The sequence below is a fragment of the Pelophylax lessonae genome, assembly GCF_965119305.1.
Source record: "Pelophylax lessonae genome assembly, chromosome: 4".
In the NCBI taxonomy this organism is placed as follows: domain Eukaryota; kingdom Metazoa; phylum Chordata; class Amphibia; order Anura; family Ranidae; genus Pelophylax; species Pelophylax lessonae.
In genome coordinates this window covers 533,491,323-533,518,656 of record NC_138771.1, presented here as the reverse complement: position 1 = coordinate 533,518,656, position 27,334 = coordinate 533,491,323, and the positions used below count along the sequence as shown (strand labels likewise).

The 27,334-nt window shown below is 43.4% G+C and overlaps 1 protein-coding gene across 1 annotated transcript in view; it reads left to right on the top strand.

The window, feature by feature from the left end:
- The window catches only part of LOC309555305 (hexokinase-2), a 73,437-nt gene that overhangs the window by 25,649 nt on the left and 20,454 nt on the right, over window positions 1–27,334 (top strand). Inside the window, exons 3-8 of the mRNA XM_082257221.1 lie at window positions 16,455–16,603; window positions 21,154–21,273; window positions 23,718–23,813; window positions 25,439–25,538; window positions 25,808–25,991; window positions 26,726–26,881. Coding sequence (XP_082113347.1) covers window positions 16,455–16,603; window positions 21,154–21,273; window positions 23,718–23,813; window positions 25,439–25,538; window positions 25,808–25,991; window positions 26,726–26,881 — 805 coding nt within the window. The remainder of the gene's footprint in view (window positions 1–16,454; window positions 16,604–21,153; window positions 21,274–23,717; window positions 23,814–25,438; window positions 25,539–25,807; window positions 25,992–26,725; window positions 26,882–27,334) is intronic.

Genomic DNA, 27,334 nt, shown 5'->3' with positions numbered 1-27,334 from the left:
CATAAAGGAAGCAATACAAAGAGAACAGGATAGTTTCTCGTACAAGTACATGGTACAGCAGGCAAGTGTTGGGGTAAACGCTTTAAAAAGTAATGCCCCGTACACACGTGCAGATTATCTGAAGACTTTTGTCTGCAGACTTACCAAAACCATATAATATGAGGTCAAACCTAAACACTTTCAATTTGTATGCAATCCGGCAGGCCCTTGCACTACATAGAAAAGGTAAATCTGAAGACAAAAGTCTGCAGATAATCTGCACGTGTGTACGGGGCATTAAACAACATATAAAATTTGAAATTAGAAAAATGATCAACGATGTTCTATCTGTAGAAAATCCAAGCCAACCCCTGACCCATTGAACCCTAGTTGACTTTCCTCCTATGTATAATGTTTAGAGAAGTGGGTAGAGTCTTCCCATTGCATGTCCTAGCTCAGTAGACAGCACAGCGGCATACTTGGCAGATAATTGCTATATGTGAGCCTGTGTTTAATCAGGAGGTTTTCTTTCTACAGCTGCGTGTACAGAGAAGGGAGCCGGCCTTTGTGTTGGGTTGGTGCAGACACCCTCTGATTAAACATAATACTCTCGCAATGTAGCAGCAACTGGGGAAAGAAAGCCAGTCCTGACGTAACAATGAGGCGTGGATCCATCATGGTGACGATGACTTTACTGCAAGGTCACCGGGTTCACTGATACCGAACATGGATTTCCTTTCTACACAGGGAAGGAAAAATCAAATGACACGCCTCATATCACATGATTTACATACTGTCACTACATTGCTTCATTTTTATGGGCTAAAAGGAAGAGTGTTTTTTATTATACTTTAGAGTTAGGTTTACAAACATTGTAGCAGAATCGTATTATTATATATAAATCACCTATCGCCCTTCCTGCTAGAATTCTCATTCATCTCATGTTACAGAAAATCCAACCAGAGAAGTGAGACTAGCCCAGCTGTAGGAGGAGGAATGAGATTTGGGAACATTGGCGCGATTTGTGTGATTTTGACCTGTCAAAGCGCAACCTATTGCCGGCACCCAATCAATGCGACGCAGGTGTTGCTATCCCGCGCCGATTTCCAAAAGTCGCTTCTGCACTACTTTTGGCAACTTCGGGGGGCGACTTTAATAAACATCTGTGTATGAACCCACGCATATGTCTTTCAAGTCGCCCCTGAAGTCAGACTAAAATGCAGCTCGTGCAAATTGTGCAAGTTCATCGCATGATTTCAAAGCCGTGTTTAACGTGAACGGGGGCTAAGGGCTCATTCACACTTGCTTTGGTCTCTGAAGAGTGATCCGCATTCAGATTGCTCTACCGAGAGCATTTGACAGGAGGTGAGGAGGTCACTGCTTGCTTCACGCCTTGAACTTAGTGCTGGGACAAGGTCATCCAGCGCCCAGGGCAAGGATGCCAAACAGTGCCCCCGTTCCCTTGGGGTTAGGGTCAAGGCACCCCCCCATCCCTGCAATAAACAATGGCGCCCAGGGCAACCGGCCCTCCTGCCTACCCCTTGTCCCGGCCCTGCTTGAACCCCACACTAGTATGCAGCAACTACGTGCATTGCACACGGTTGCAGAGCAACCCTATTTACTTGAATGAGTCGCACTCAGTTGGCACTACACTGAACGCAACAGGGGCTATAATTCCTGCCACACCCGTGAAGCTGAGCATCATGGCGTGCACCCCCTGCTGTTACTTTTGCAGCTAAAGAGGGAACAATTGGGGGCAGTAAACCATGGCTCAACCACAGGGTTTTACCACCCCTCAACCACTAGTGTGAACGAGCACTTAGGATCCTTTCACACTGCCCTGCGATAAAAACTTTTCAGATGCCCTTTCTGTGAATTTCTGGTGCATTCTGGGTTGCCTGCACCTGTGAAAAATGGACGTAACTCAGAAACGCAAACCGTGGTGCATTTTTACCGCAATTTTACGGCGATTTTCATTCATTTCAATGGGAAGCTGCCTTTTTGGTGCAGTTTTCACAAAGATGCAGCATGCTGGACTTTTCAAAACGCACTGCACCTGTAACGCAGTGGTGTGAAGAGTCCCTTAGAATTTCAAGGGAAACGTTTTTCTTGCCAGGTAAAAACAGTGTGAAAGGGCCCTAAGGCTCGATTCACCCCTATGCATGTTGCTTTTAAACGTTTCAGCTGTGCTTTCTTTTTTATGCGTTTTTGATTCTTTTTATTTGGCCAATTTGTTGTTGGGCATATTAAATAATGCAAAACGCACCAAAAAAGTGTCAGCAACGCATCAAAAACGCAGGACATTGAAGTCTATTACCTGCAAAACGCTGCATTTTGCGGGAAGAAAAGTCCCTGACCCTTTCCAAAAACGCAGAGGCGCAAAAATGCATTGATATGAATGTGTTCCATAGGAACTCATGTTAAAAAATGAAATGCATTTATGCAAAAAAGCATGAAAAAAAAAACGCATAAGTGTGAAAGGAGCCTTAGTTCACACTGCCAAGGGTTCCGTGATTCTCTGTTCACTGTTTCAGGTCCAATTTCAGCCAGAATTTTTGAAACGGACCAGAAGACGCACAGGACTCCTGTGCAAAACACACCGGAGCCGCTCCGGAGATATGTGAACTGGTTCCATAGAGTGCCCAGTCACAATCTCCTGACATGTGAACTAGATGCAGGGAAACTCACATCCAATTAGCAATAGCAGTGCCGGGATAGGGTTATCCAGTGCCCAAAGGCAAAGATTTCAAACGCCCCCCCCCCCCCCCTCCCTCCCCAGTTAATGATATGCAAGCTTAGGGGATCTTACACACAGCAGACAATGGCTTGTCAAAATTCCTTCCGCTGTCACTACTCCTGTCAGCCTTGTAACAGAAGGAAGGCACCCTCATCCCTACAATAAACCATTGCGCCCAAGGCAGCCGTCCCTCTGGCCCACCCCTTGTCCTGGCATTGTCCACAGGGCAGTCCTGGGACAAGGTCATTCAGTGCCCAGGGCAAAGATGCCAAAATGCGCCCCCCCCCCTTCCCTGCAGATTGTGTGGCTGAATTTGCATTGCATTTGGACCAAAGTCATGCAGAACCCTTTTTTTGGTCTGCACCAGAATCGGATCGCATGGATTTTCACACCTATGCGATCCGATTCCTGTCTGAATTGATAGTTTGCACTGCGATATGCAAACGAATCTGGGGGTGTCATTAACTTTGCATTGACTCTCCCAGCAGTTTGCATATGGCGGTGTGAACTGCCTGCGAGTCGGGTGCGATTCCTAATTTACTGTTAATGTCGCCATATTGCTTTTTACAGAACGTGTTATCCTGATTGGCCAAAGAAAAAAAAGAGCAGATTCCTCTCCAAATCATAACTATGTTCCTTGCTATACTGAATCCAATAAAATGTTGTTACCCAGATGTGTTCTCCTCTCTAATGAAGGCAGAGTAGAGGTCACGCCTGCACACCAGCTGTATGTTAGCGCCGCATATGTTTTACATTAAATTGTTACTTTTAACCTACTTTCCAATAAGTGTCTGCTAGACATGACTTCCTCTGGTGAAGGCCTTATCGTAATGATCAGAACTGGTTATCTAGCATAGCATTCCTTCTTACAGAAGCCTTGCATCAGCAGACGACACGCTCTCTCCAGATTACTCCAGATTTTACAGCAGCAATATCATGGACCATTAGTCCTCACTTACTAATAGGAAGCGGAGGATTCAGGGACAGGGTTGAAGTTTATTTCCTAGTTGCTTGACACATGACACTGGTCATTGCAAGTGACCTTGGAGTATACAGAGAGATGCTGGTAGTATTACACAGTCCAACCTATCAAATCTCTGCTTTCATTTGGTAGTCTGCTCTAGCCTATAGGATGATAGCAAGAATCTCATTGGTTGCTACAGTGACTGCTTACAGGGCAATTCATTGTTTTCCCTGACCTTTCTCTGTCTGGGATGGTGGTAACAAGAACATTAAGGCTCCATGTACACGGGACGCTGGAAATGGCCGTTTAGGAGCAGTTGGGCGTTTTTTTCAGAAGCCCCTGAACCCATCTACATTTTATCTTATCTGTCCATGTACACCAGGTCGTTTACAGTCATTTGCAGGCAGTTGCGTTCAGGGACTTTTTTTAGAACGCAATTATTTGCGTTCAAACGTGTGTTTCCCGGCGTTACAAACGCACAAACGCGTCCGAACGCGTCTAAACGCGTCCGAACACGTCTGAACGCGATGACCCGCGTTTAGCATTCGCGTTTTTCCATTTTAAAGGGGAATAATTTTTTTGACCTCTAGGAACGCTTCTAAACGCAAACGCCCGCAAACGCCGCTAAACGCGGGTACAAACGCGACCGAACGGACGTTTCAAACGTCCTAAAAATTCCAGCATTCAAAGGGACTTTTAACAACGTCCCGTGTACATGGAGCCTTAGGTGACGATAGGGGCTTTGTACATACTGTTTTAAGACACCACACAAGCTCGGCCAATTGTGTTATGTGATCATTTTAATAAAAAAAACTACTCCTAAAACCATCTATTGAAGCAGGCATGGGGTCTGCTTTATATACAGAATTACTTTTTTTTAAATATGTTTTTATTGGAATTTTTATCGAAAAAACAACATCTCACAACGTGTAGATGTACAATAAGTATATTTAGAGATCTTCCCTTGTAAATTGATGTAGGTCAACATGCAAAATATTAGGAATAATTTACGGGTGTGCATTCATGATTGAACAATAGTGACCATACTTCAATATAAAGAGAGAAAAACAAGAAGAAGAGAAAAAAAATAAAAAATAAAAGAGGTAACTTGGGCCCATTGTCCTGTAGCAAGTCGGGTGCTAAAGAGCCACCTGTGCATGCATGGCTCTGTTGAGTCCCGAGCCAGGCTGTGTGCTTCCATAGACAGAGAATGCATTCAAGTAAAAAATGTTTAGACTTTAATACTTAAGGGCCCCTTTCACACGGGCAATCCGATCCGTCTGTCAGTATTTCAGGCGGACCTGATCAGATGCTCCATGCATCCCTATGGGGCAGCGGGTGTCTCGGAGACATCTCCACTGACACCCGCTGCTATCCGATTCCGATCCTGTCCGTGAAATCCGGATGGATGGAAACCCTAATTTCCATCCATCTGGAGGATGGGATCGGATGAGAACAGACAGGCGGTCCTTTCTCATCCGATCCCCCATAGAGGACAGCGGGGATCTGACAGCTCCGTCTCTGCAAACAGAGCGGAAACAGAGCTGTCAACCGCCTGCTCAGCGGGGATCGGCGGAACGATCCCCCTCTGAGAAGAACGGACTCCGTCGGGCTGTGCGCCCGAGTGACAGTAACTTGCTTTAGGATTCCTCCTAGCCCCCCCCTTTCAAAATCTTCCCCTGCAGAGCCCCTGCTAAATGTAGCCACAGATGACCAGAGGTGGCCAGGAGATAAAAAACATGTAAGAAACTCTTTTCACAACTTTAAATGTTGAGGCTTGGTAATGTCCCCTTAAAGCGGTTGTAAACCCGAAAAAAAAAAAAAAAACCTGCAAGACAAAGGCATAATCAGCTAGTATGCATCGCATACTAGCTCATTATGTATTACTTACCTTAAAACGAAGCCCCAACACGGACCCCCGGACATCGCTGCGGGCGCTGCCATGATCCCTCGGCGTCTCTTCCGGGTTCGTCGGCTCCGGCGCTGTGATTGGCCGGAGCCGCGATGACGTCACTCCCGCGCATGCGCGCAGGAGCGATTTTCCGGCAAGCTCCCGGCAAGGAAAACTGAAGGTCCCCCCGGACCTTCAGAGCGCATGCGCCGCTCGCGTGAGCGGCTGCATGCACTGCAAATATCTCCTAAACCGTGCCGGTTTAGGAGATATTAATTGTACCTACAGGTAAGCCTTATTATAGGCTTACCTGTAGGTAAAAGTGTCAAAAAGTGGGATACTACCGCTTTAAGCTGGTCATAGATAGTACAAATCTTGGCCGCTTCTGCTGGGACCGGCTGAGATTCGAACAATCTATGGGCAGGCTGATTGTACCCTGGTCAATCCATCAACTTGGATACAACCAGCATGTCGGATTTTTCCATGCGATTATTGCCAGTGGCTAGCAATAATCTGTTTTCTTCTGGCTGGGATGGCTCCCCGCACCCCTTGCAGCCCATGGTATTATCTATGGCCTGCCATAGGGCCCATTCACATAGGCAGCCGAGAAAGGGGGGGGGCACAGTAAATGCATGCAGTTCAGCTGTTGTTTTACCACCCTCTGACTACCCAACTAAAGAAGGCCATTCCACCATTCAGGACTTTACACATGACATGGCAAAAATGAAACTGCGTGTCGCTTTTGGCAGGCCATACCATCTCCAAACATGACTCACTCAAGTATATGGGGCGGTGCCGCAAACATGTGGAATGCATGCATGGTTCCTTGCGCTTAAATGGATCATGTTTGGTGACAGTACTGCCACAAAATGGGACACATTCAAGTTATTGGGGCCATGGCGCAACCATCTTACATTGCATGCAATTGCTCTGTGGTGGTTCCGTCCCTTTCAGTCAGGTTAAAACTGGTGAAGAGGTGGCGATATATCACCTCCTTACTGTCTGTCAGATGGGGTGGATCACTTTTCAGAGGGAGGAAAATGCTGCCACATATCAGAACACGCCTTAGAGCTACGTTGTAGAACAGTTCTGTTCATGTATTGTAACTATGTGAACTATAGTGAGATCGCTTCCCTGCTCAACATGACAAAATGCAGTTTGTCTGGCAGTTACATGAATCCAAAGACTTCAGTGCTTATGTTGAGAACTCAGTTATAAAGTAAACAAAGATATTGGGCTGATCCATGACATTTTATGGATTACTAAAGGTAATATATAACCATACGTGGCTCAGTTCCTGATGTCATTATGGGGCGAGGACCAGGTTGTAAAGAGCTATCTTAAGAGACAGTAATAAGCTCTTCTAACCATCCGAATCCTCTGTAATCAGATATTTTTGTTGCCTTGTAATCTTTCGCATTAGAAGAAAAAACTGTTGGAAGTATTCAACTGCATGAAGGCTGCTCTACTTGTTGGCCAAGTCACAGACCTCAGTGTGATGGGTCCTAACTGGTGTGAGGAAGGGTGGAGGTCCCACCTCCCACTGGTATCTGTTAATCTGCTTATCCACATGTGTCAAACACAAGCCCCGTGGGCCGAATCCGGTGTAATGTTAGAAAACCATACCTCGTGAAAATTCCATACCTCGTCACTTCCGGTGCACATACGTCATGGAACAGCTGAGCAGGTTACCATTGCGCATGCTCAGAGGTCCGTAGAGTAGGGAATCCTCATGGGGTAGTGTGTTGTAGCGTTACACCGCATCAGCTGTTGCCGCGGTAACATGAAAACATGTTGGCTGCAAGATGAAATCATCTCCGCTCCTATCCCTGTCACTTCCCTGATCTCGGCTGCTAAATGTAAAAGCGGTGGGTGTATGAAAATATAAATGACGGAGATCTCGGATCCGTGATTTATATTTTCATAGACCCGCCTCCACTTTTACATTTAGTAGCTAAAATCAGGGAAGTGACAGGGGTAGGAGCGAAGATGATTTCATCTTGCAGCCGACATGTTTTAATGTTACCGCGGCAACAGCTGATGCGGTGTAACGTTACAACACACTACCCCGTGAGAATTCCTTACCCTCCGGACCTCTGAGCATGCGCAATGGTAACCTGCTCAGCTGTTCCATGACGTAGGTGCGACGTAGGTGCACCGGAAGTGACAAGGGTAGGGAATTTTCATGGGTATGGTTTTTTCACGGAACACCGGCCCTCCAGGACATTTTATGTGGCCCTCGCGCCTCTCCTGCAGCTGCAGGAGAGCTCCAGTCCTCCTCTGGTCCTCCTCCAAAACCTGTACTTTTTGCTTTCCAGCAAAGCCTCCATCTTCTTCCCAGCAGCAGCACAAGGTAAGGGGGGTGCACTGTGATGTAAGAAAGGGTGGGGTGTTCAACCTCTGATGGTGAAAAGGCTCTTGATGTCTCGTGTAAGGGTAGGGGATGCTCTGGACATCTAGTCTTACAGATACAACTGGCCCTTTTGAGGGCTATAATAATGCTGATGTGGCCCGCAATTAAATTGAGTTTGACACCCCTGTGCTTATCTATGATCAGACCTTACATGATCCTTTACAGCTCACACCCTACATGGTTTTCAGGCACAAAGGCTGAAGATGGTACTCATGTCTAAGGAAATGAATATTTCTTCCAGCCAACTGTAGACTACTGTATGTACATTTTCCTTTTATAACACATTTTAGCTTTGGCTCTGTAAATATCTGTGTAAACAGGAACATGAATTGACCAACAGTGAAGTTGAAAAAGGAACTGGGCAAGATTGCAAGGAGTGGAAAAAAAGCTAAAATATGTGTGCAGACAGTGGTTGAATATGTACACATATTTAGAGGTTTGTGGCCATGTTAATTAAGCTGATTACATACACAATGTATAAGGGGCAGGCAGAGTTGTGCAGTGAAAATACATTGCCTAATCCTTACCAAGGTACCAACAATCTTTATTATGTTTTTTTGTTTGCATGTTATACTTATCTGCTCTGTGGTTTTGCACAGAGCAACCCCGAATCTCTTCTACGGGGGTCCCCTGCTGGCACTCTCCTCTCCTCCTCTTTTCCCAGTGCCCCCATAGCAAGCTGCTTGCTGTGAGAGCATTTGTGCAGGTGCGTTCCAGAGCTGTGTGTGTCCGTATACAAACAAAGCGTCACTCAGCCTCATCCCCTCCCCCAGCTACCTCCTCACATGATCTGACTAACAGAAGCAGGAGCCAGTGGCTCTTGCTGTTGTTAGAGCCTCCCGTAAATGCATGATGAGGTAAGAAGAGCTGCAGCAAACAGGCACAGCATTGGATCAAGAATGGACTCAGGTAAGTGTTTAATTAGGGGTGCTGGGAGGAGCTGCTATTAAAAGATTTTTTACCTTTTTTCCTTTGGAAAGTCCACAAAGGGACAGAGGGGGAATTGGGACTATGCAATACTAATGGCGCTTTTCCACTGCATGGAACCGAACGGTTCGGCTCACTTTTGTGCTTTTCCACTGCTGGTACCGCATGGTACGGTGTAGGAACGGTTCGGTACGACACGGTACGGCGGCGCTTTTCCACTGCATGGAACCGAACGGTTCGGCTCACTTTTGTGCTTTTCCACTGCTGGTACCGCATGGTACGGTGTAGGAACGGTTCGGTACGACGCGGTACGGCGGCGCTTTTCCACTGCATGGAACCGAACGGTACGGCTCTCTAAAACAGTACCACCTCGATTGTGGTTCCAAGAGGTACCATATCCCACAATCCTTTGCATGCAGCCACTACTAGCCACTGATTGGTCAGAGAATCATTGTTATCCCACCCACTTAACTTTAGTACTACTTTAGTGGAAAGCAAACCATACCAAACCGTACCGAACCGTTCCAACACCGTACCATGCGATAACAGCAGTGGAAAAGCAAACCGGGCCAAGCAGGGCCGAGTAGAGCCGAGCCGGTACTTGCAGTGGAAAAGTGCCATTAGTGAAGAAAAATGTAATGAGCAATAGAAATATATAATTTTTTGGTTGATATTCTAAAAAATAATTTTATTGGTACAAAAAAACAGTAAAATACCTCAATGAAAGACCATTGTTGGGTAGGTAATAAAAAACCCATGGAAGCTTACAGAGAGACATAAATATACATGTACGGGAAACCCCTGATGTAAATATAAATACAAATATCGAAAGTAGTGGACACAGAAGCTCCAATGTGTTTCAACCTAAAGTCTTCTTCTGGGGGTAGATGTCCACCTTATACAGTTATCTACAACAGATCTATCAAAAGAGGTAATAACCATACAAAAAAGGAAAGAAAACAAAAAAAACAACAAAAAATATAGCAAAATGCAACATCCCACTACTTACAATGAATAGATCAACATATATAAAGAAATCTGTACATTAAGTTTATACCTTTTATGCATTCTTTAAAACCACTTTAAGGGCAGGAATGCCTGGAGGAAACCCAAAGGCGCTGGGACACATTAAAAGCCCAGCAAGAGTGCAATAGCAGCTGAAGGCGCTCAGTGTGTCTCACAACAATATCAACAAACTAAACAAAAATGGCAACTACTTTTAAAAGAGAAGTTTGGGTTTTATTTATTTTTTTAAGAATCATACTTGTATCATCCGATGCTGCATCTGTCCTCCACCATCTCTAGCGCTGAGAATTGAGCGATCAAACACCGCTGATCGCTTGCTTCTCAGAGCTCCCGGAGCACTGTCAATCACTACTGTCTGCTCGGCCCCCTCCTCGCTCACTGGAGTGCTGGGCTCTGGAGGGGCGGCTTGCTGAGAGGCTGAGCCAGGTGTCAGTCCAGGCATGTGGGCGGATCCAGACCACATTTTTGCGATCTTGCCCTAGCCTGGACCGGCTCTGTGACGTCTGTGCGGGCTGAGAATGGGTCACAGAAGTGTAGAACGAATTGCACTCCTGTGATCCACAGGAGAAGTACAGCCAAATGGCTTTGGCTGTACTTCTCTCTTAAAATAAGAGTGCACATGGAAGGGCTTTGTACAACATAGGCTTCCATGTGCACTGGAATTCTAAAGCAAGTTATAACTTGGGGATAGTTGTTATTTTCATATATCCTGCTTACACTACCTTGCTCTCAGCCTGCTAATTGGACCGAGAAGGAGCAAAAGAAAACTGATGAGGTCATCCTTCTGTTTCCTCTGCTTGCACCTCCTGTCAGGTTAAGGCTCCGTTTCCACTATTGCGACTTGTTGTGCGACTTGACACATGTCAAGTCGCACAGCAAGTCAAAAGCCATTCATTTCAATTTGGCCCGTTCTAACTGCTGCGACTTGAGTCGCAGCGACTTGAAAAATAGTTTTTGCACTACTTTTGGGCCGACTTCAGTGCGACTTCCTTCTATAATGAGGGACAAGTCGCACTGAAAGCCGCAAACAAGTTACACTACAAAGTCACGCTAGAAGTAGCACGACTTTGTAGCTGCAATAGTGGAAACGGAGCCTAAGACTTTTTAGAATGCAACTTACCTAACTGGTTCCCAGTCCTCGCCCTCCCTCTCCAAGTGTAAGTGCTGCTGTACAGGGGAATAAAAAAGGCCAGATCAAGTTAAATTCAGGCACTCTTGCTGGATATAAATAAAAAAATACATTGAATGATTTAATAATGGATATTACCTGCATTAATGTCTTTTATATATGATATTGACCTGAATTAATGTGTCTTTTATAAATGTAAACGATACCGACCTGAATTAATATATGTTTTATATCTGTTCACCTCTACCATGATATCACATCAGCTAGAATGTAGGCCATACTAGTTCTGGGTAGAGATGAGATGCAGCTGATCAGAATCCCAGAAGTAGCAGGAGTCAGGTAGTATAAACTTTAATAAACAGTGAACATTAGACATCCGGCAGTGGTGCTTCTCTGACGACAGCAGAAGGTTGCTTGTGTTGCCTCTGTGGTCATATAATGAGGTTGCTGGGGACACCTATACATAAACACAAAGTATAGCTCCAGAAATGAACAAAGGTGGATAACTGCGCTATAAATCCTATATAGCATTACATTCAGAAAGCAGCAACTCTGCTGTGAGATATGCACAGTCTCAAATAAACAATTGTATATAGAGTTGTGCTAAAAACACCAGTGAAAAAATGTTGAAAAAATTAGATTAATGAAAAAATAAAATGTGCAAATGGTAAAAAAAAAAAAGAATCCTTTCAACTGTATCCACACCATCCATCACCATAAAGTGCTTGATCCCTATGCTACCACCTCCACCTTAAAGAGTGCTCACTTGCCAGCTTGCACGGACCTCCTATTACGGAAGGCTAGTGGCACTTGTGGCTCAAAACACAGCCAGGACCTTTATCCATTCAAGGGAACTTGTGGGGCATAGAGATCTACCCTCAAGATGGTATGGTCACGGGAAATCCAGCTTGCACGGACCTCCTATTACGGAAGGTTAGTGGCACTTGTGGCTCAAAACCCAGCCATGGCCTTTATCCATTCAAGGGAACTTGTGGGGCATAGAGATCTACCCTCAAGATGGTATGATCACGGGAAATCCAGCTTGCACGGACCTCCTATTACGGAAAGGTCAGTGATACTTGCAGCTCAAAACCCAGATGGAGCCTTTAACCATCCAAGCAAACTTATGAGGCACAAAGATCCATCCTCAGGATGACACGATCACAGGAAATCCCACAAACAAAACGGACGACGTCATTGTGTGACGAAATGCGCCAGCCTGAGCCACGTGCTGACGTCACCGTGTTTCTCGGATCCAGGAAGGACAGGCTGTTAAGAATTAGCTGACCAGCTTGTGTATTACAAATGCAATTTTAAAATCTTCTTGATGTAAGTGCAATTATTTTTTGATACGATTAAAGTTTTTAAGGGTTTTAACACTATGGCGAGTTTTTAAATTTTTTGGGATTTGCCGTGATCGTGTCATCCTGAGGGTGGACCCCATAAGTTTCCTTGGATGGTTAAAGGCCCCGGCTGGGTTTTGAGCTGCAAATATCACTGACCTTCCGTAATAGGAGGTCCATGCAAGCTGGATCTCCCGTGATCGTACCATGTTGAGGGTCGATCTCTATCCATCCAAGGGAACTTGTGTGGCATAAAGGCCCTGGTTGGGTTTTGAGCCGCAAGTGTCACTGACCTTCCGTAAAAGGAGGTCAGTGCAAGCTGGTAAATGAGCACTCTTTAAGATGGAGGTGGTAGCTTATGAATCATGCACTTTATGGTGACGGATGGTGTGGATACCGTTGAAGGGATTCTTTTTTGTCACATTTGGACTTTTTCTTCCATTTATCTAATTTTTTTAACATTTTTCACTGGTGTTTTTAACACAACTTTATATACAATTGTTTATATCTTCAGAAATAAAATACATTTGTACTTTATCATAAATATATTGGTAGCTCATATCTATACATGTGCTGACTTTTACAACTGATTTATAAAATACTATACCAGGTTTACCCAAAAAATCCTTGGAGGGTAAGCAAAAAGGTGAAAATTCAGATGAGGAGCTATTTAGAAGTGGAGTCTCTATGGAGATATTCCTAGAAAACATGTGTTTTCCATCATCCTCGGGAAGACATCCATGCCAGGGAATTGTAGTGTTTACAATGAAACGGGTCTATACAACAATACTTTGCAGATCCAGCTTCCTGACTTCCGTGGGGTTAAACACGCCTGGCTATCTTTGATTTATATGGCCTTCTCATTGTATAAACACAATGGTTCTGGGCGGTGTAATCCCTCGCACTGGAGCCAGCACAGCAGAATCATTGCCTGGAATAGAGTGCTAAGTGAGGTCATTCCAGGTCTCACATCCTAGGCAGTACCAAGCCATTCAGATTGAGGGTCACTACTCAGGGTTCCACAGTGTGCCAATCACTCGGCATAGCAAGACAATTGGAATAGATTCATTTACTATCATATTATTTAACATAATGAAAGCTGAACTCTAGGCACAAACATTTTCATTTAATTATACTCCTCAATAGTCACCGAGCCTATAAATGCACTTTGTGTGCACCAAATGACTTTGTATACCCAGGTATTATATTGTAAATGTAGAAGTGACATCATCACTGTGCAGGCAGCAGAGCAGTGGGAGGAGCCCAGTAGGGCCACCCACTTCAAGCTGCCTGTAGAAAACTACAGGAGGGGCGGAGACAAGACCAGCACAAGGAGAGGAGCAGCAGTGACCAGTCTTTACTGTATTACAGGAGGCTCCTGCACAGAGGCAACGTTTCACACTGGATTACTTCACAGATCTGGAGGAAAAATACAAAGTACACCAAGATTCAAGGAAGAATACACACAACTCTTGTGTTTAGCCAATATTTGCTTTTCCTGGAGTTCAGCTTTACATTTTCAGAGATAGTAGCTACAAAGGTGACAGTAGAGAGAGGCGGTGCTGCACTGGCTGACACTGGCAGTATGGGAATGTTGGCTTGTGTCAGGCTTTTGACATTATTTGTGGTCTAATGCAAGCATATGTGGGTTAATGAAAGGCTACTAAGGCTTATTGGGCTGGCAGTGACATAATTGCATGATCAATATTATCATGCCATCCTTGGTAGATTGTGACCATATACACAAATGTGCGTTGGCACGATCCGCATCCAGGACTGCATTTTATTGCTTGTCTGACCCTAGTGTTGTAGATGAAGAGTAGATGTGAGCTAATGCTGGATACTGGTAAGATGATATGGCCATAGCCTATATACATAGTTCAAGTGCACAATTATGGAAAGTTTCAGTACTAACCGGTTTGTATGAACAAAGCATTTAACTAGTCTTTGTATCTTTTTTTGGCTCCTGCCTTTCGCTGTATCATCCCATTTCACATCTACTGTATTTTGGTATCTTACAGCAAGTAAAGGTTTACTATTGTTGATCAGGGTTTCCTAGGCTACTACTTTAAAGTGCATCTGTAGGCAAAACCCCTATTTATAGTTTGAGATAGAGTGAGGAAGGATTAGACCAGGGGTGGCGAACAAGTTCGACAAAAGGAGGCAAAATTTTAAACTGTGAGAGTCAGAGAGCCACACCACGCAGTGACCTGCCAAAACAGACAAACACTCACACAAAAGCATATAACTTTAACAATAATATATTAAACACATAATATAACATGCTCAGTCAGGTGTTTTTTGTTACCTTGTTGAAATGACCCCCACACACATAAATGTCCCCCATCAGAGACCCCCACACACATAAATGTCCCCCATCAGAGACCCCCACACAATAATGTCCTTATCAGAGACCCCCACACACATAAATGTCCCCCATCAGAGACCCCTGCACAATAATGTCCTTATCAGAGACCCCCACACACATAAATGTCCCCCATCAGAGGCCCCCACACACATAAATGTCCCCCATCAGAGGCCCCCACACACATAAATGTCCCCCATCAGAGACCCCCACACACATAAATGGCAACTGAAGCATTGAAATCATTCACTGACCCAAAGGAGCTTACAATCTAATATCTGCAATAGAGAATAAGGCACACACCTTGAGGGGGAATAGGGGGATGCCAGTTAACCTACCAGGGATTACTCTGGAGCCAGCAAAAAAAAAAAAAAACCTATGCAACAGGGAGAACAAAAGGATAGTTGCTGCGGAGCCTCGGCGGGGAAGATGCAGCTGAGGCGGGAGGGAGACACACGGGTCCCCACGCTCTCTGGCCCGTGCAGTGTTGGGAGATGGGAGACGTGATGACGCAGCCTGGGGGCGGGACTACGCACTTGGAGATCTCTCCTCAGAGGGCCCGCTAGACGAGCCACAGTATACCATAAGAGGCAAAGAGCCAAAGAGCCGCATTCAGTTCGGCCGGGAGCCGCATGCGGCTCGAGAGCCGCGTGTTCGCCACCCCTGGATTAGACCCTCGACAAGTTTTTATATCCAGTGGGAATATTCATCCTCTCCATCTCTCCAGGTGCTCATTGTCAACGAGAAAGAAAGTGAGTGGAAATCCAAAATGTTTGAGTTGTCCCCAGAACATATAATGGAAATCTTCTAATGGGGCACCTGTTCTGGGTACATCTTCCTAAAGGGGAATTCCCATCACTTAATGAGATTCTCTCTGACTTTCTGTTGCCTTTCTAGTACTGGAAGCGAAATTTCCCCAATGGTACACAGAAAGCAAAATACAAACTGGCAGGGGTTTCAACTCTGCCATACTTTACCCAAAACTACAACAAAAGTTTTACCTGTACATGAATTCTATTGAGCAATTCCGAGCAGCTAATGAGATCAATCAATGAGCTGAACAAACCAATGACAAACTAGCAGATCAGATCAGATCACCAGAATAGTGCCAAATAGAGGTGGGGTGGACTGGTGCACTGCAGTCATGCCTATTTGAACTACTGAACTATGAGCAAGTAGGCCATGCTCCTATAGGCTTCCCAAAGCGTTATTTTCTAAATCTGGAAAAGCCTAGCAGAGGCTGCCCTCTATGATTGCAGTGCTATATATGTATATGTGTGTATATATATATATATATATATATATATACCGTATATATAAAAATATATACCTGTGTGTGTGTGTGTGAGTATTTTTATAAAACGTTTAGCAAACGTTTGGTTTTTCATGGCGCAGCAAGATTTAATAATGAAAATAATAAATATATAGAACAGGAAAATGCACTATGCAGTTTTAATCATGTCCCAATAGTGGAATCCTTCCTTCTGAGTTCTGGGTATTCATCTTCTTTCTAGTGTGAACATTTCCAAACTACGGCATGTAGTATTTTTTTACACTGCAGTGTAGCCGACTTTGAATTTGTAAGGAATGGGTGAATTAATAGATTATAGTCTTAACAAAAAGTTTGGGCACTAAGCTGAATGGTTAATATTAATTCATGAATTTCTTCTTTTTTCACAGAAAATGGAGATTTCCTGGCACTGGATCTGGGAGGAACCAACTTTCGTGTGTTACGGGTGAAAGTTTCAGATAATGGAACAAAGAAAGTAGAGATGGAGAATCAGATTTATGCCATCCCTGAGGATCTGATGAGGGGAAGCGGATCACAGGTGAGACCATACGCTGGGATTGTCAGGCAAATACATATAAAGACTTGCTGCTAGTTTGTATCAGGTCTCGTATACCATTCTCTGAGGGTGTGTGTACAGATGTTTTACCCTTGGTCACCCATTATTTACGTTCATAGATGTTTTACCATCTAGGCATACCATACCATAAATTTTAGATTGGAGTGCATTACAATTTCGCATACATAGTGTGCCACAACTTAAAAGACGTTAAGAAATTTTGCCTTAGGCCCCTTTCACACGGCTCCGTTCCGTCGACAGAGCCGTTCTTCTCAGCGGGGGATCGATCCGCCGATCCCGCTGAGAAGGCGGATGACAGCTCAGTCTCTGTTCTGTGTGCGGAGATGGAGGTGTCAGATCCCCGATGTCCTCAATAGGGGAATCGGTGGAGAACGGACCGCCTGTCCATTCTCATCCGATCTGCCCGACGGATGGAAAATAGGGTTTCCATCCGTCCGGATTTGACGGACAGGATTGGATGTCAGCGGACATGTCTCCACTGAGATCCACTGCCCCTTAGAGATGCATGGGGTGTCCGTTCAGATCTGCCTGAAAAACTGACAGGCGGATCTGAACGGTCGCATATGTTAAAGGGACCTTAGAGTAAGAAAGTTCTGGGTTGCACTCCATAAAGTGCCGCTATTGCTGGATCATGGTTGTAGTGACAGAAACAAATGGCGCTGTGCAATACCCCAATGCAAGAGAAAAAGTCACCAGCACTCAATGCGGTTTTATCCTTGTCACATCACATAAGTCAAATACAGCTAAGGTTTCAGGGCCTTGCAGGGTCCTGATGTACATAGGTACATAGTTACATAGTTACATAGTAGTTAAGGTTGAATAAAGACAATAGTCCATCCAGTTCAACCTGTGAAGGAGAAGAAAGAGGAAGAGAAAGAGAGTTGGTGTCCAGGTCCACAAAAGGAGGGCTCAGGTAGCCCACATAGGCCACCCGGCCCCCCTATTAGGGGGGGTGGTCCCCTTTATCCGGAGGCCACCAGGTATCGTACCCAGGGGTCCCAAGTCTTCTCGAAGAGGCGTATTTTATCTTGGAGGATGGCCACCATCCTCTCGTTGATCATAATCCAGGTCAGCTTAGCCTTAAGCAACTCGAATGGCACCACTGGAGATCTCTAGGAGCGGGCTATAGCTATTTTGGCTGCGGTAAAAATGAATTTCACCAGGCGTTTCGTATGTTTCGAGGCATTCTCGATTGGTTTACCGAGGAGCGCCTGCAGAGGTTAATGAGGGTGAGAGAGTATATGAAATCCAGAATTGTCTGACCTTAGGACAGGTCCACCATATATGCAGGACCCTGCCCCGTTGTCCACACCCCCTAAAGCACTGTGGGGAAGCCTCTTGGACTACTGCAGCCAATCTGACCGGGACCATGTACCACCTCAAGAAAACCTTGTAGTTGGCCTCTATTAGTGACGTATTAACCAAAGATTTTGAGTTAAATTGTGCCAACGTATTCCATTCAGCTCTATCAAGTTTCTCCCCCAGGTCCCTCTCCCAACATATCATGTAAGGTAACTTGAGTTTATCATCGTGTAGTATAGTATATATCAAGGAGATATATCCTTCTGTTTGTCTATTGTGTTGCAGAGATGCTCCATTGGGGTTGAAGCAGTGATATCACATCGGCGTTTCATAGAGTCCACATAATGAGATATCTATGTGTATCGGAAGTATTCCCGAGCCGGGAGGGAATGCTTGTTGACCAAGACCATTCTGGGGAGCAGACCCTTCCTATCGCAAAGGTCCCCCAACCTCTGGGTCATGTTTTGCCTCCTACAAAACCCATAAATCTGTTAGAGTCTATGTCAGTGGTCTTTGGGCTTGTGTCCATGGCATCAGTTTGAGAGACTTTTTAGACCATCTCCAAGAATGTATTGGTGCGTTTGACCTGCTGACCTGTGTTTGACTTGCTTCAAGCAGGTTTTGCGTTGCCATAGACTTGTTGAAGTGAACAAAATCCCGTCAACAAAGGCCCCAAGTGTCTTTAGAGTCTGATAAAAAAATGAATTGCAGTTGTGTCTCCTCTTATCGGGTCTTGTGTAATAGGTGTACTAATACAGGTGCAGTCGTCTGGAAGTCATGCACAATGTGGTCAGCTTACAGAATGTGCCCTTCTCAGCATTTCCTGCGTGCGGCTCATAGCTCCCCTCCTGCACACAAGGGTAATTTTCCTGCCAATCAGTGATTTCAGGAATTTCAACACGACCGCTCGACTACAATAACTTGCACAATCCGGCTTCACTCAGCTCAGCTCTTGCCATCTTTAATGCTCTGATTAGCTGTGACATGTTTTGTCAGGAGCTTGGCAAAGAAAACAATGTAATAAAAAAGAAGCCATCAGTCTGAAATGACTGAGCCAGTCTACGGTCTTCCAATATTACAGTCTGGCAAAGGGCTGCTGTAAAAAAACCTTGCCACACGCACATATTTTAGCCTTATTATCCCTATTAAATCATGTTTAATACGATATGGGAATTAGGAATTAATATTGATGTATTCATTATTATACTGATCGTTTCTTAGTATAACGCTTATTGAGTTATTTACTTTTAATTAGAGAAACGCTGAAAGCCCCTTGAGGTAGCTTTGTGCGCTACTAATAAAGTGCTTTGGTTAAGTAAATTTATAGGACCATTAAATATGAAATTCAATTTACTCATACTAAACATTACAAATAGAATTTACAAACATATTTAAGAAGGCTTAAATGCAGGTGACATGAACAAAGACAGATATCTGGAGTCCAGGCTGAATGGCATACATGGCTTCCCCCATAGATGCTGTGGAGAAATAAATGTAGCCACAAAGGGACAGGAAACGTGTTATTCAAATGATTACCAAGTGAAAATAAAGGGAGAAACGCCTAAAAAAAAAAAAAAAAAAAAAAACAAAGTTGCCACTGCATCTATTAGGTGGAGGGCTGCAATAAATGTATTTAATTTGTTATTTTTTTAGTTTTAAATATGTTCATACTCTTGGCAATCATCTAAATATGTGGATAAAATACATGTAAGGGAACACTTTTACCTTGCATTACGGTCCATTTAGCTCTGGGTTACAGGTAGATGACAGCATTTATAAATATGCTCACTGACTGCAGTAAAAGAGCAGTGGTAGACTGATGAGGTCATCCCACTGATCATCCTGTTCTCCTGTCCTATCAGCATGTTAATTGTCAGCATTTTTTAAAGCAGTGCCCCCGATTGGCTACCACTCCTGCTTTTCCCTTTCCTTGTTTTCAGAGTGCTGTAGCGTAGAGACTGGAAGCAACCTATACCAAGTTAAATTCACTGCTTGCTTTGAAAGAAATACATATTTGCATGCGGCATGCAAAACATTTGATTTATTTAAAGATGCATCGCAGTGAGAATTGTGGAGAATGATCAGTGGCTTACTGTGCTCAGTTCTTTTCTGTCCACTATTCTTAGGCCCCTTTCACACTTGTGCAACTTTTCCTGCAACTTGGGATTGCAAAGTTGCTTGACAAGTCGTACTCCATGATTTCCAATGAGTACCATTCATATCTGTGCTACTTCATGTTGCAGCAACTTCAAAGTAGTCCCTGCACTACTTTGGTCTGATTTTGAGCCGACTTGAGCACTTGCTTCAAGTCCCATCAGAGTCGCGTGACTTTCAGGTTGCACAAGTGTGAAAGAAGCCTTAAAGTGGTGTTCCAGCTGTGTGAAAAAAAAAAATGAAAGTCAGGGGCTACAAATACTGTGGCTGCTGACGTTCAATTTATAGCCACTTGATGTTGGCACCCCAGCCCATTTTCGGATCAGCTGCTGGGTGCCATTCACTCTACAGGAAACCGGCAATGAAGCCTTTCAGCTTCACAGCCGGTTCCCTACTGCGCATGCGCGAAGTTTGCTGTGCCTTCTTATTAGTTCGGTGGCGGGGGAAGAAGAATGAGGACAAAACTTCCGAGGGACGGCGTCATGGCGCTGTCTCTCGGAAGTTGAGAAGGGTACCCGTCAAAAACAAGTACCCGTTTCCCCTTCCCTAATGAAAGGTGCCAGATGAGCAGAAGTTCCACTTTTGAGTGGAACTCTGCTTTAATGTTAGGGGTCCTTCTTTAGCAAAGTTTCTGATTATTTGAATTAAGCACAGAAATCAGGTTATTTTTCTATTGTCCTATGCCACCTTGGGATAATGGAAATGGAGAGAATTAGTAGCTATGCTCAGAAGTGATACATACAATAGTTTACAATCTAGGTCCTCGGGCTCCTGGTTGTCAGGGCCAGTTCATCACACAAGCACCAAAATATAAAAAGATGAATTACAAGGTCCACCAATGACTCGAAATCCAAGTACGAGTTGTGTACCTTCTTCAGCATTTGTTTTAATTGCAGTTGGATAATCATGACCCCGTAACAAATGTTATACTGCTGAAGTGCTTGAACTTTCTGCTGACATCAGGACAACTCAAACTGTAATTTTCATCTCCTCAAACGGCTTATTACAAGAGTTTTCCTTCTGCTTCTTATTACATGCATGTTTATGTATTTCAGTTGTTTGACCACATTGCTGAATGTCTGGCCAACTTCATGGAGAAACTAAACATTAAGGACAGGAAGCTTCCTCTAGGATTCACCTTCTCATTTCCCTGCTACCAGACTAAACTAGATGAGGTGAGTGGAAATTAGTCCTACAATACTGGACTGTCTTCTGGGACAAGCACACCCGCTGATCCATGATATATAGTTTTATTTGCGAACACTTGGGCTGGTTAAGTGGAATGAAGGGAAGGGAACCTGTATTCTCTTCAAACATGTAATCGTGTGCAGGAGGCTTTTTTTTTTTTACTACTCCCATTATCTAATTGGGTTTATCATGTGAACCCAAATTCTTATCACTTCAACATAACAAATTACTCCAACAGGGCTTCTTTATACCAGCATGCTAGTTATAGAGGTTCATTGACCTGTACACGTTACAACAATTAAAGCGTCAATTTTAATTTAAGTTTCAGTTTAAAACCTCTGTGCTCTATGCTTGAGAAGGGGCTTAAAAATCATTGAGGGCAGATCAGACACTTTTGGGATTTTTTTTATTTTTAAAATAAAATTGAACATCTAAGGGATTCACCCAGCCATCTTGAATAATTCCTGTGATTTGCCTAATATGTTTATTTCTATAATCACCAGCTCCATCTAGTGACCATAATCTTTGGAAGTAGAGGACTGCACTCCGACTTGAAAATTGCAAAAATGTATTGAAGAATCCAAAAATCCATGATAGACAAAATAATCAGAGACAGGAGACAAAGCATAGTTGATGTGTTTCACAAAATCAAATTCGCTTAATCATAACTAACCATCTAGTGACCATAATGCAGTATTTTCCCAATATTTTTCATTTAGGGCACTTTTCCACTGCAAGTACCGGCTGGGCCTGGTTTGCTTTTCCACTGCTGGTACCGCATGGTACGGTGTTGGAACGGTTCGGTACGGTATGGTTTGCTTTTCAACTAAAGTAGTACTAACGTTAAGTGGGTGGGATAACAACGATTCTCTGACCAATCAGTGGCTAGTAGTGACTGCATGCAAAGGATTGTGGGATATGGTACCGGGTATGGTACCTCTTGGAACCACAATCGAGGTGGTACTGTTTTTGAGAGCCGTACCATTCGGTTCCATGCAGTGGAAAAGCGCCGTGGTACCGTACCGAACCATTCCTACACCGTACCATGCGGTACCAGTAGTGGAAAAGCACAAAAGCGAGCCGAACCATTGGGTTCCATGCAGTGGAAAAGCGCCATTAGATAAGTACCATATTATGGCCACTGGATGGAGCTTGTGATCACAGGAACTAAACATATTAGACAGATTACAGGAATTACTTGTGATAGTTTGCCAAATCCTCAGTAGTTTTTTTTATAAGAAGACCCCCAAAGTTTTGGACTTAATTTATGTCTGTGCCCTTCCAGGGTAGTGAACTAATGCAGCAAAGCTGCTCATTTTCAACTTCATCTCAGCAGTCAAGCATGAACATTTTACAAACCAACATGTTTTCCCTGTGCTTGCATGGGTTTCCTACATGTACTCCAGTTTCCTCCCACACTCCAAAGACTTACTAGTAGGTTAATTGCCTCCTGTCTAAATTGGCCCTAGCATGTGTATGTGTTAATGTGAGTTAGGGACCTTAGATTGTAAGTTCCTCAAGGGACGAGATTGATGTGAATGTGCACTATATTTATGTAAAGTGCTGCGCAACTTATTGGTGCTATATACATACCTGCAATAAATAAATGAATAAACTCCAACATAAGCTTTGGCTTTGCATGTGCTGGAAACTACACAGTTTTGGAGGACTAAAGGTGCTCTGTGACAGTTTATGACTGTCCTGCACCTCTTACTTCCAGCTAATAAGCCTGTAATGATGTGACCATTATCTAGATGATGTTCAGATTTCAGGTTCGGTGTAGATTATACATATAAGTACACCCACGCAAGAAAGAGTGCCTCATTTCCCAAAAACCGGTTCCTCCATGTTTAAGTAAGGGTAGGGTGTAGTTTACTTAACGTACTGGCAGACAGCCAACCACTATCTTTTGTAATCGGTCTGCGTCAGTGAAGGTATGGTGACAGAAACGTCAGTAATCCTAAGCTTTGCCGATTGCTTGTCCTTTCTAGTGTGGCCTCAAATGTATTTCAAGCATTCAGAAAATCACATATCATATGTACAGGGAGCCTTCTCCGTATACATTTCCCTGGCTTCACCTCTCCAAATTACCAGCCTGCTATATATATGCTTCTCGTTTTAGGATGTGACCTTGTGGAGGACAACCCTAAATAAACCTAGGCACACCAGAGTCATTATATTCAATTGTGCACAATTATGTTTTTACATCCAGTTCTGCCATAAGTTGTATAAAATAAATCATAAAAAATAACAGGCATTCACATTTCAGATTGTCCTAATTTTTTTGTTATTTTAAGGACATATTCTGGTGAAAAAGTAGAAAAGCACAGACATGGCAGTGAAGTTTGTATTAAACCTTTGGCCAGATGAAGATGATTGTGGGTATGATATAGCTGTTCGCGATATGTAATTGTTCTGTCTCTGTTTCTAGAGCATACTGGTAAACTGGACCAAAGGATTTAAAGCCTGTGGCGTAGAAGGAAAAGATGTGGTAACCCTTTTACGGAAGGCAATTAAGAAGCGTGGGGTGAGTTCTTTCTTGCCCTGTTCCCTTGTCATTTGTTTCCTCTTTTTTCAAGTATGGTGGATCCTCGGCAATGCTTTGGCTGAAATTGTTCTGTGAATATGATATTTGGTGGTGGTGGTGGTGGTGGTGGGGGGTGGGAGGGGGCACTGGACACCTTTTGCTGCCATTGTGCTATTTGCTGGGTGTCCAGTGCGCCCCTGTGCCTTTATGGAGGAGTGGGCTTCCTCCAGGCATATCTGACCTCTATCTATTACTATATATATGCTCCTACTATGGAGGCTCTCGAAATGTATAGAGTTAGGACTGCAGATAATACTGGGGTGACATAACGTGGCTGCTTAGACATGTATTTGCAAATGTGTGCAAACTAAACCCCTATTTTTAACATGAACTGTTAGACAGGACAATTTGTTTTTTTTGCAGGCTGGCTGGGAAGTTGAGCTGGGAATTTTTCTTTGCTGTTGTTTGACATATGATATTTCACCTAAATTAATTCTTAAGGCTCCGTTCACATCTTGGCATCCCGGATCGCAGGCATAATCGCCGCGATTCTGCCCGCGATCCCGAATCGCAGCAAATTGCAGGATGCCCGTGTGATTCCCATCACTTCCAATTGCACCCCAAATGCAGCACGATTTTGCTGCGATTGCCACCCAAGGAATCGCGATAAAATTGTGCAAACAGAATCATGGGACGCCTGTCGCCCAAAAAAAGTACAAGAACGCTAATGTAAATATACAGCAGGTGCTCTGAGAGGGGAATCTGAGCTGCCCCTTTCACACTTGTGTGACCTAATAGTCACGTGACTTCGAAGCAACTTGAAGCAATGCCTGTGTTATTTCGAGGTCTATGGACCTCCAGTCGCATCAAAGTCAGACCAAAGTAGTGGGGTACAACTTGTCATGCGACTTTGCAGTCCCAAGTTGCACAAGTGTGAAAGGGGAAGCTGAGCTGCCAAGAGGACTTTAAAGGGTAACTCCACTTTTGTGGTAAAAAAAAAGCAATAATAATATAGCATATACAAGTGCTACACAAGTCATGTTGGTTATGTTGTAACTGAATGTTATTTTCTTTACAGTTCAATGCAATATGGCAACCTGGAGGCATTCTGTACTCAGTTGATGTACAGAACTTCCCCAGAAATGTCATTTCCTGCTAGCGCGATTGGCTCACTGATTTTTTCAGATGTTTGCACTAAGATAAAAGTCTGATTTTAGCCATCCTCTGCAACAAAAAATGCAAAGGGATAAAATTTCTAAAGTGATGCAGACACTGCAACTTTCCTCATTGGAACACTGCAAGTGTGTCAGCTGATTAATAATGAATGAGTCACTCCTATTCAGAATCACTATTTAAAGACACAAAGTAGAACAAACCGCTTTTTTCTTTAGACCAGAATTAGGTAGGAATCTGCAACAACGTTTGGTAAAAGCCCAGCAATGTACATAGATCACCTGGGATGTGAATTTCCTTTTTCTCAACAAATGGATTTACTCTTTAAAGGGAACATTTCACCTTCACATTGTAATATGACTACACTATGGATGCAGTTTAACCTTTTTCACTGCTGCTTTTAAAGTGACATTAAACATTTGTTTTTTTTTTTCTTCTTAATTCTTGTACAGGATTTTGACATTGATATTGTGGCAGTGGTGAATGACACAGTGGGGACAATGATGACATGTGGATTTGATGACCACAACTGTGAGATTGGACTTATTATAGGTAAGGAGGTGATTATTATTGCTTTCAGCACATGTGTACGTGTGTGGGCTCCTCCATCCATTGTATGTGTGTGTGTATGTGAGTGTATATATATATATATATATATATATATATATATATATATATATATATATATATTATATATGCATGCCATATGATTATTGATACAATATACATGCATGCCAGGCTCCCAGATTTTGTGTGAAGATCCTCCTATCAGCAATCATCATGTCTGCTTGGACCTGTATTAATGACTGCATTTTTCACAGGAACTGGAACCAATGCCTGCTACATGGAAGATATGCGTCACTTCGATCTGGTGGAAGGTGACGAGGGACGCATGTGTGTGAACATGGAGTGGGGGGCATTTGGAGATGATGGAATACTGGATGACATTAGAACTGAGTTTGACAGAGAGATTGACATGGGATCTCTTAATCCTAGAAAGCAGATGTAAGGATCTTACATTGTTTATATATGTATATACTGTAAGTCCAGGACCAGTTCATACCTACCATCCCTGAAATAAAATCAAAGTGCCTACTACCTTAAATCAAAGATGGACAGTAAATGCAAACAGAAAGCAATAGATGCTATTGAAAAAACTAGGGAATGTAAATGCATTAATATTCAATATAAGAAAAATAAATATTAAGGTTTATAATGTAATACACATTACTTTATGCTCATTTCATTATTTTATCTACCAAATGTAATAGTTATCATGAAACATGTCACAGTTGCAAGATTGCCACCCAGTGGCCATTTTATGTTATTACTCCATATGAAGGTTGGCAGCAGTTGCAGAGCTGACACATGGGCTTTGGCGAGCGACAAGGTGTTACAATGTAGAAAATAATTTACTTTATTGTAAAAAAAAGTATGACTTTGACACTTTGCTATAGTGTTAAAGCTATTAAGCTATCCCAGTGTTACTGAGGTAAAAATGGAGTATAAAAAAGTATATTTTATGGATTGCAATTTATAACAGCATTACTTATTGGTTTTGCTTTCATGAGGGGTAACCAATCAGAAGTCAGATTTCATTAGTATAAATTAGATTGTTGGTAGCTGACCTCTGGTTGCTGTATAATACTGCACATAACTGCTCTTTGCACCATGCCCATGTAGATGCGTTGGATCTCAGAGAAGTGCGCGGTGCTGACAGTTAGATCTTCTCTTTTTAGGTTTGAGAAGATGATCAGTGGAATGTACATGGGAGAGCTGGTGCGGCTCATTCTAGTCAAGATGGCCAAGGAGGATCTGCTGTTTGGTGGAAGAATCACCGCCGATCTGTTGACCACTGGACACTTTGAGACACGCTATGTATCAGAAATTGAAAAGTAAGATAATCAAAATGTATTTATTTATTACAAGTACTTATATAGCTCCGTCAATTTACGTGCTACATACATTGGACATTCACATCAGTCCCTGCTCTCAAGGAGCTTATAATGTAAGGCCCCTACTCAAATTCATACATACACATAGTAGGGCCAATTTAGACAGGAACCATTTAACCTATCAGCATGTTTTTAGAGTGTGGGAGGAAAACGGAGTACCTGGAGGAAACCCACGCAGGCACATGACTTATTAACAGAACCAACTCAATGGGGTTGATTTACTAAAACTGGAGTGTGCCAAATCTGGTGTAGCTCTGCACAGAAACCAATCAGCTTCCAGGTTTTTGTCAAAGTTTAATTGAGCAAGTTGAAGTTAGAAGCTGATTGGTTTCTATGCAGAGCTGCACCAGATTTTGCACACTCCAGGTTTAGTAAATCAACCCCAATGTGTCT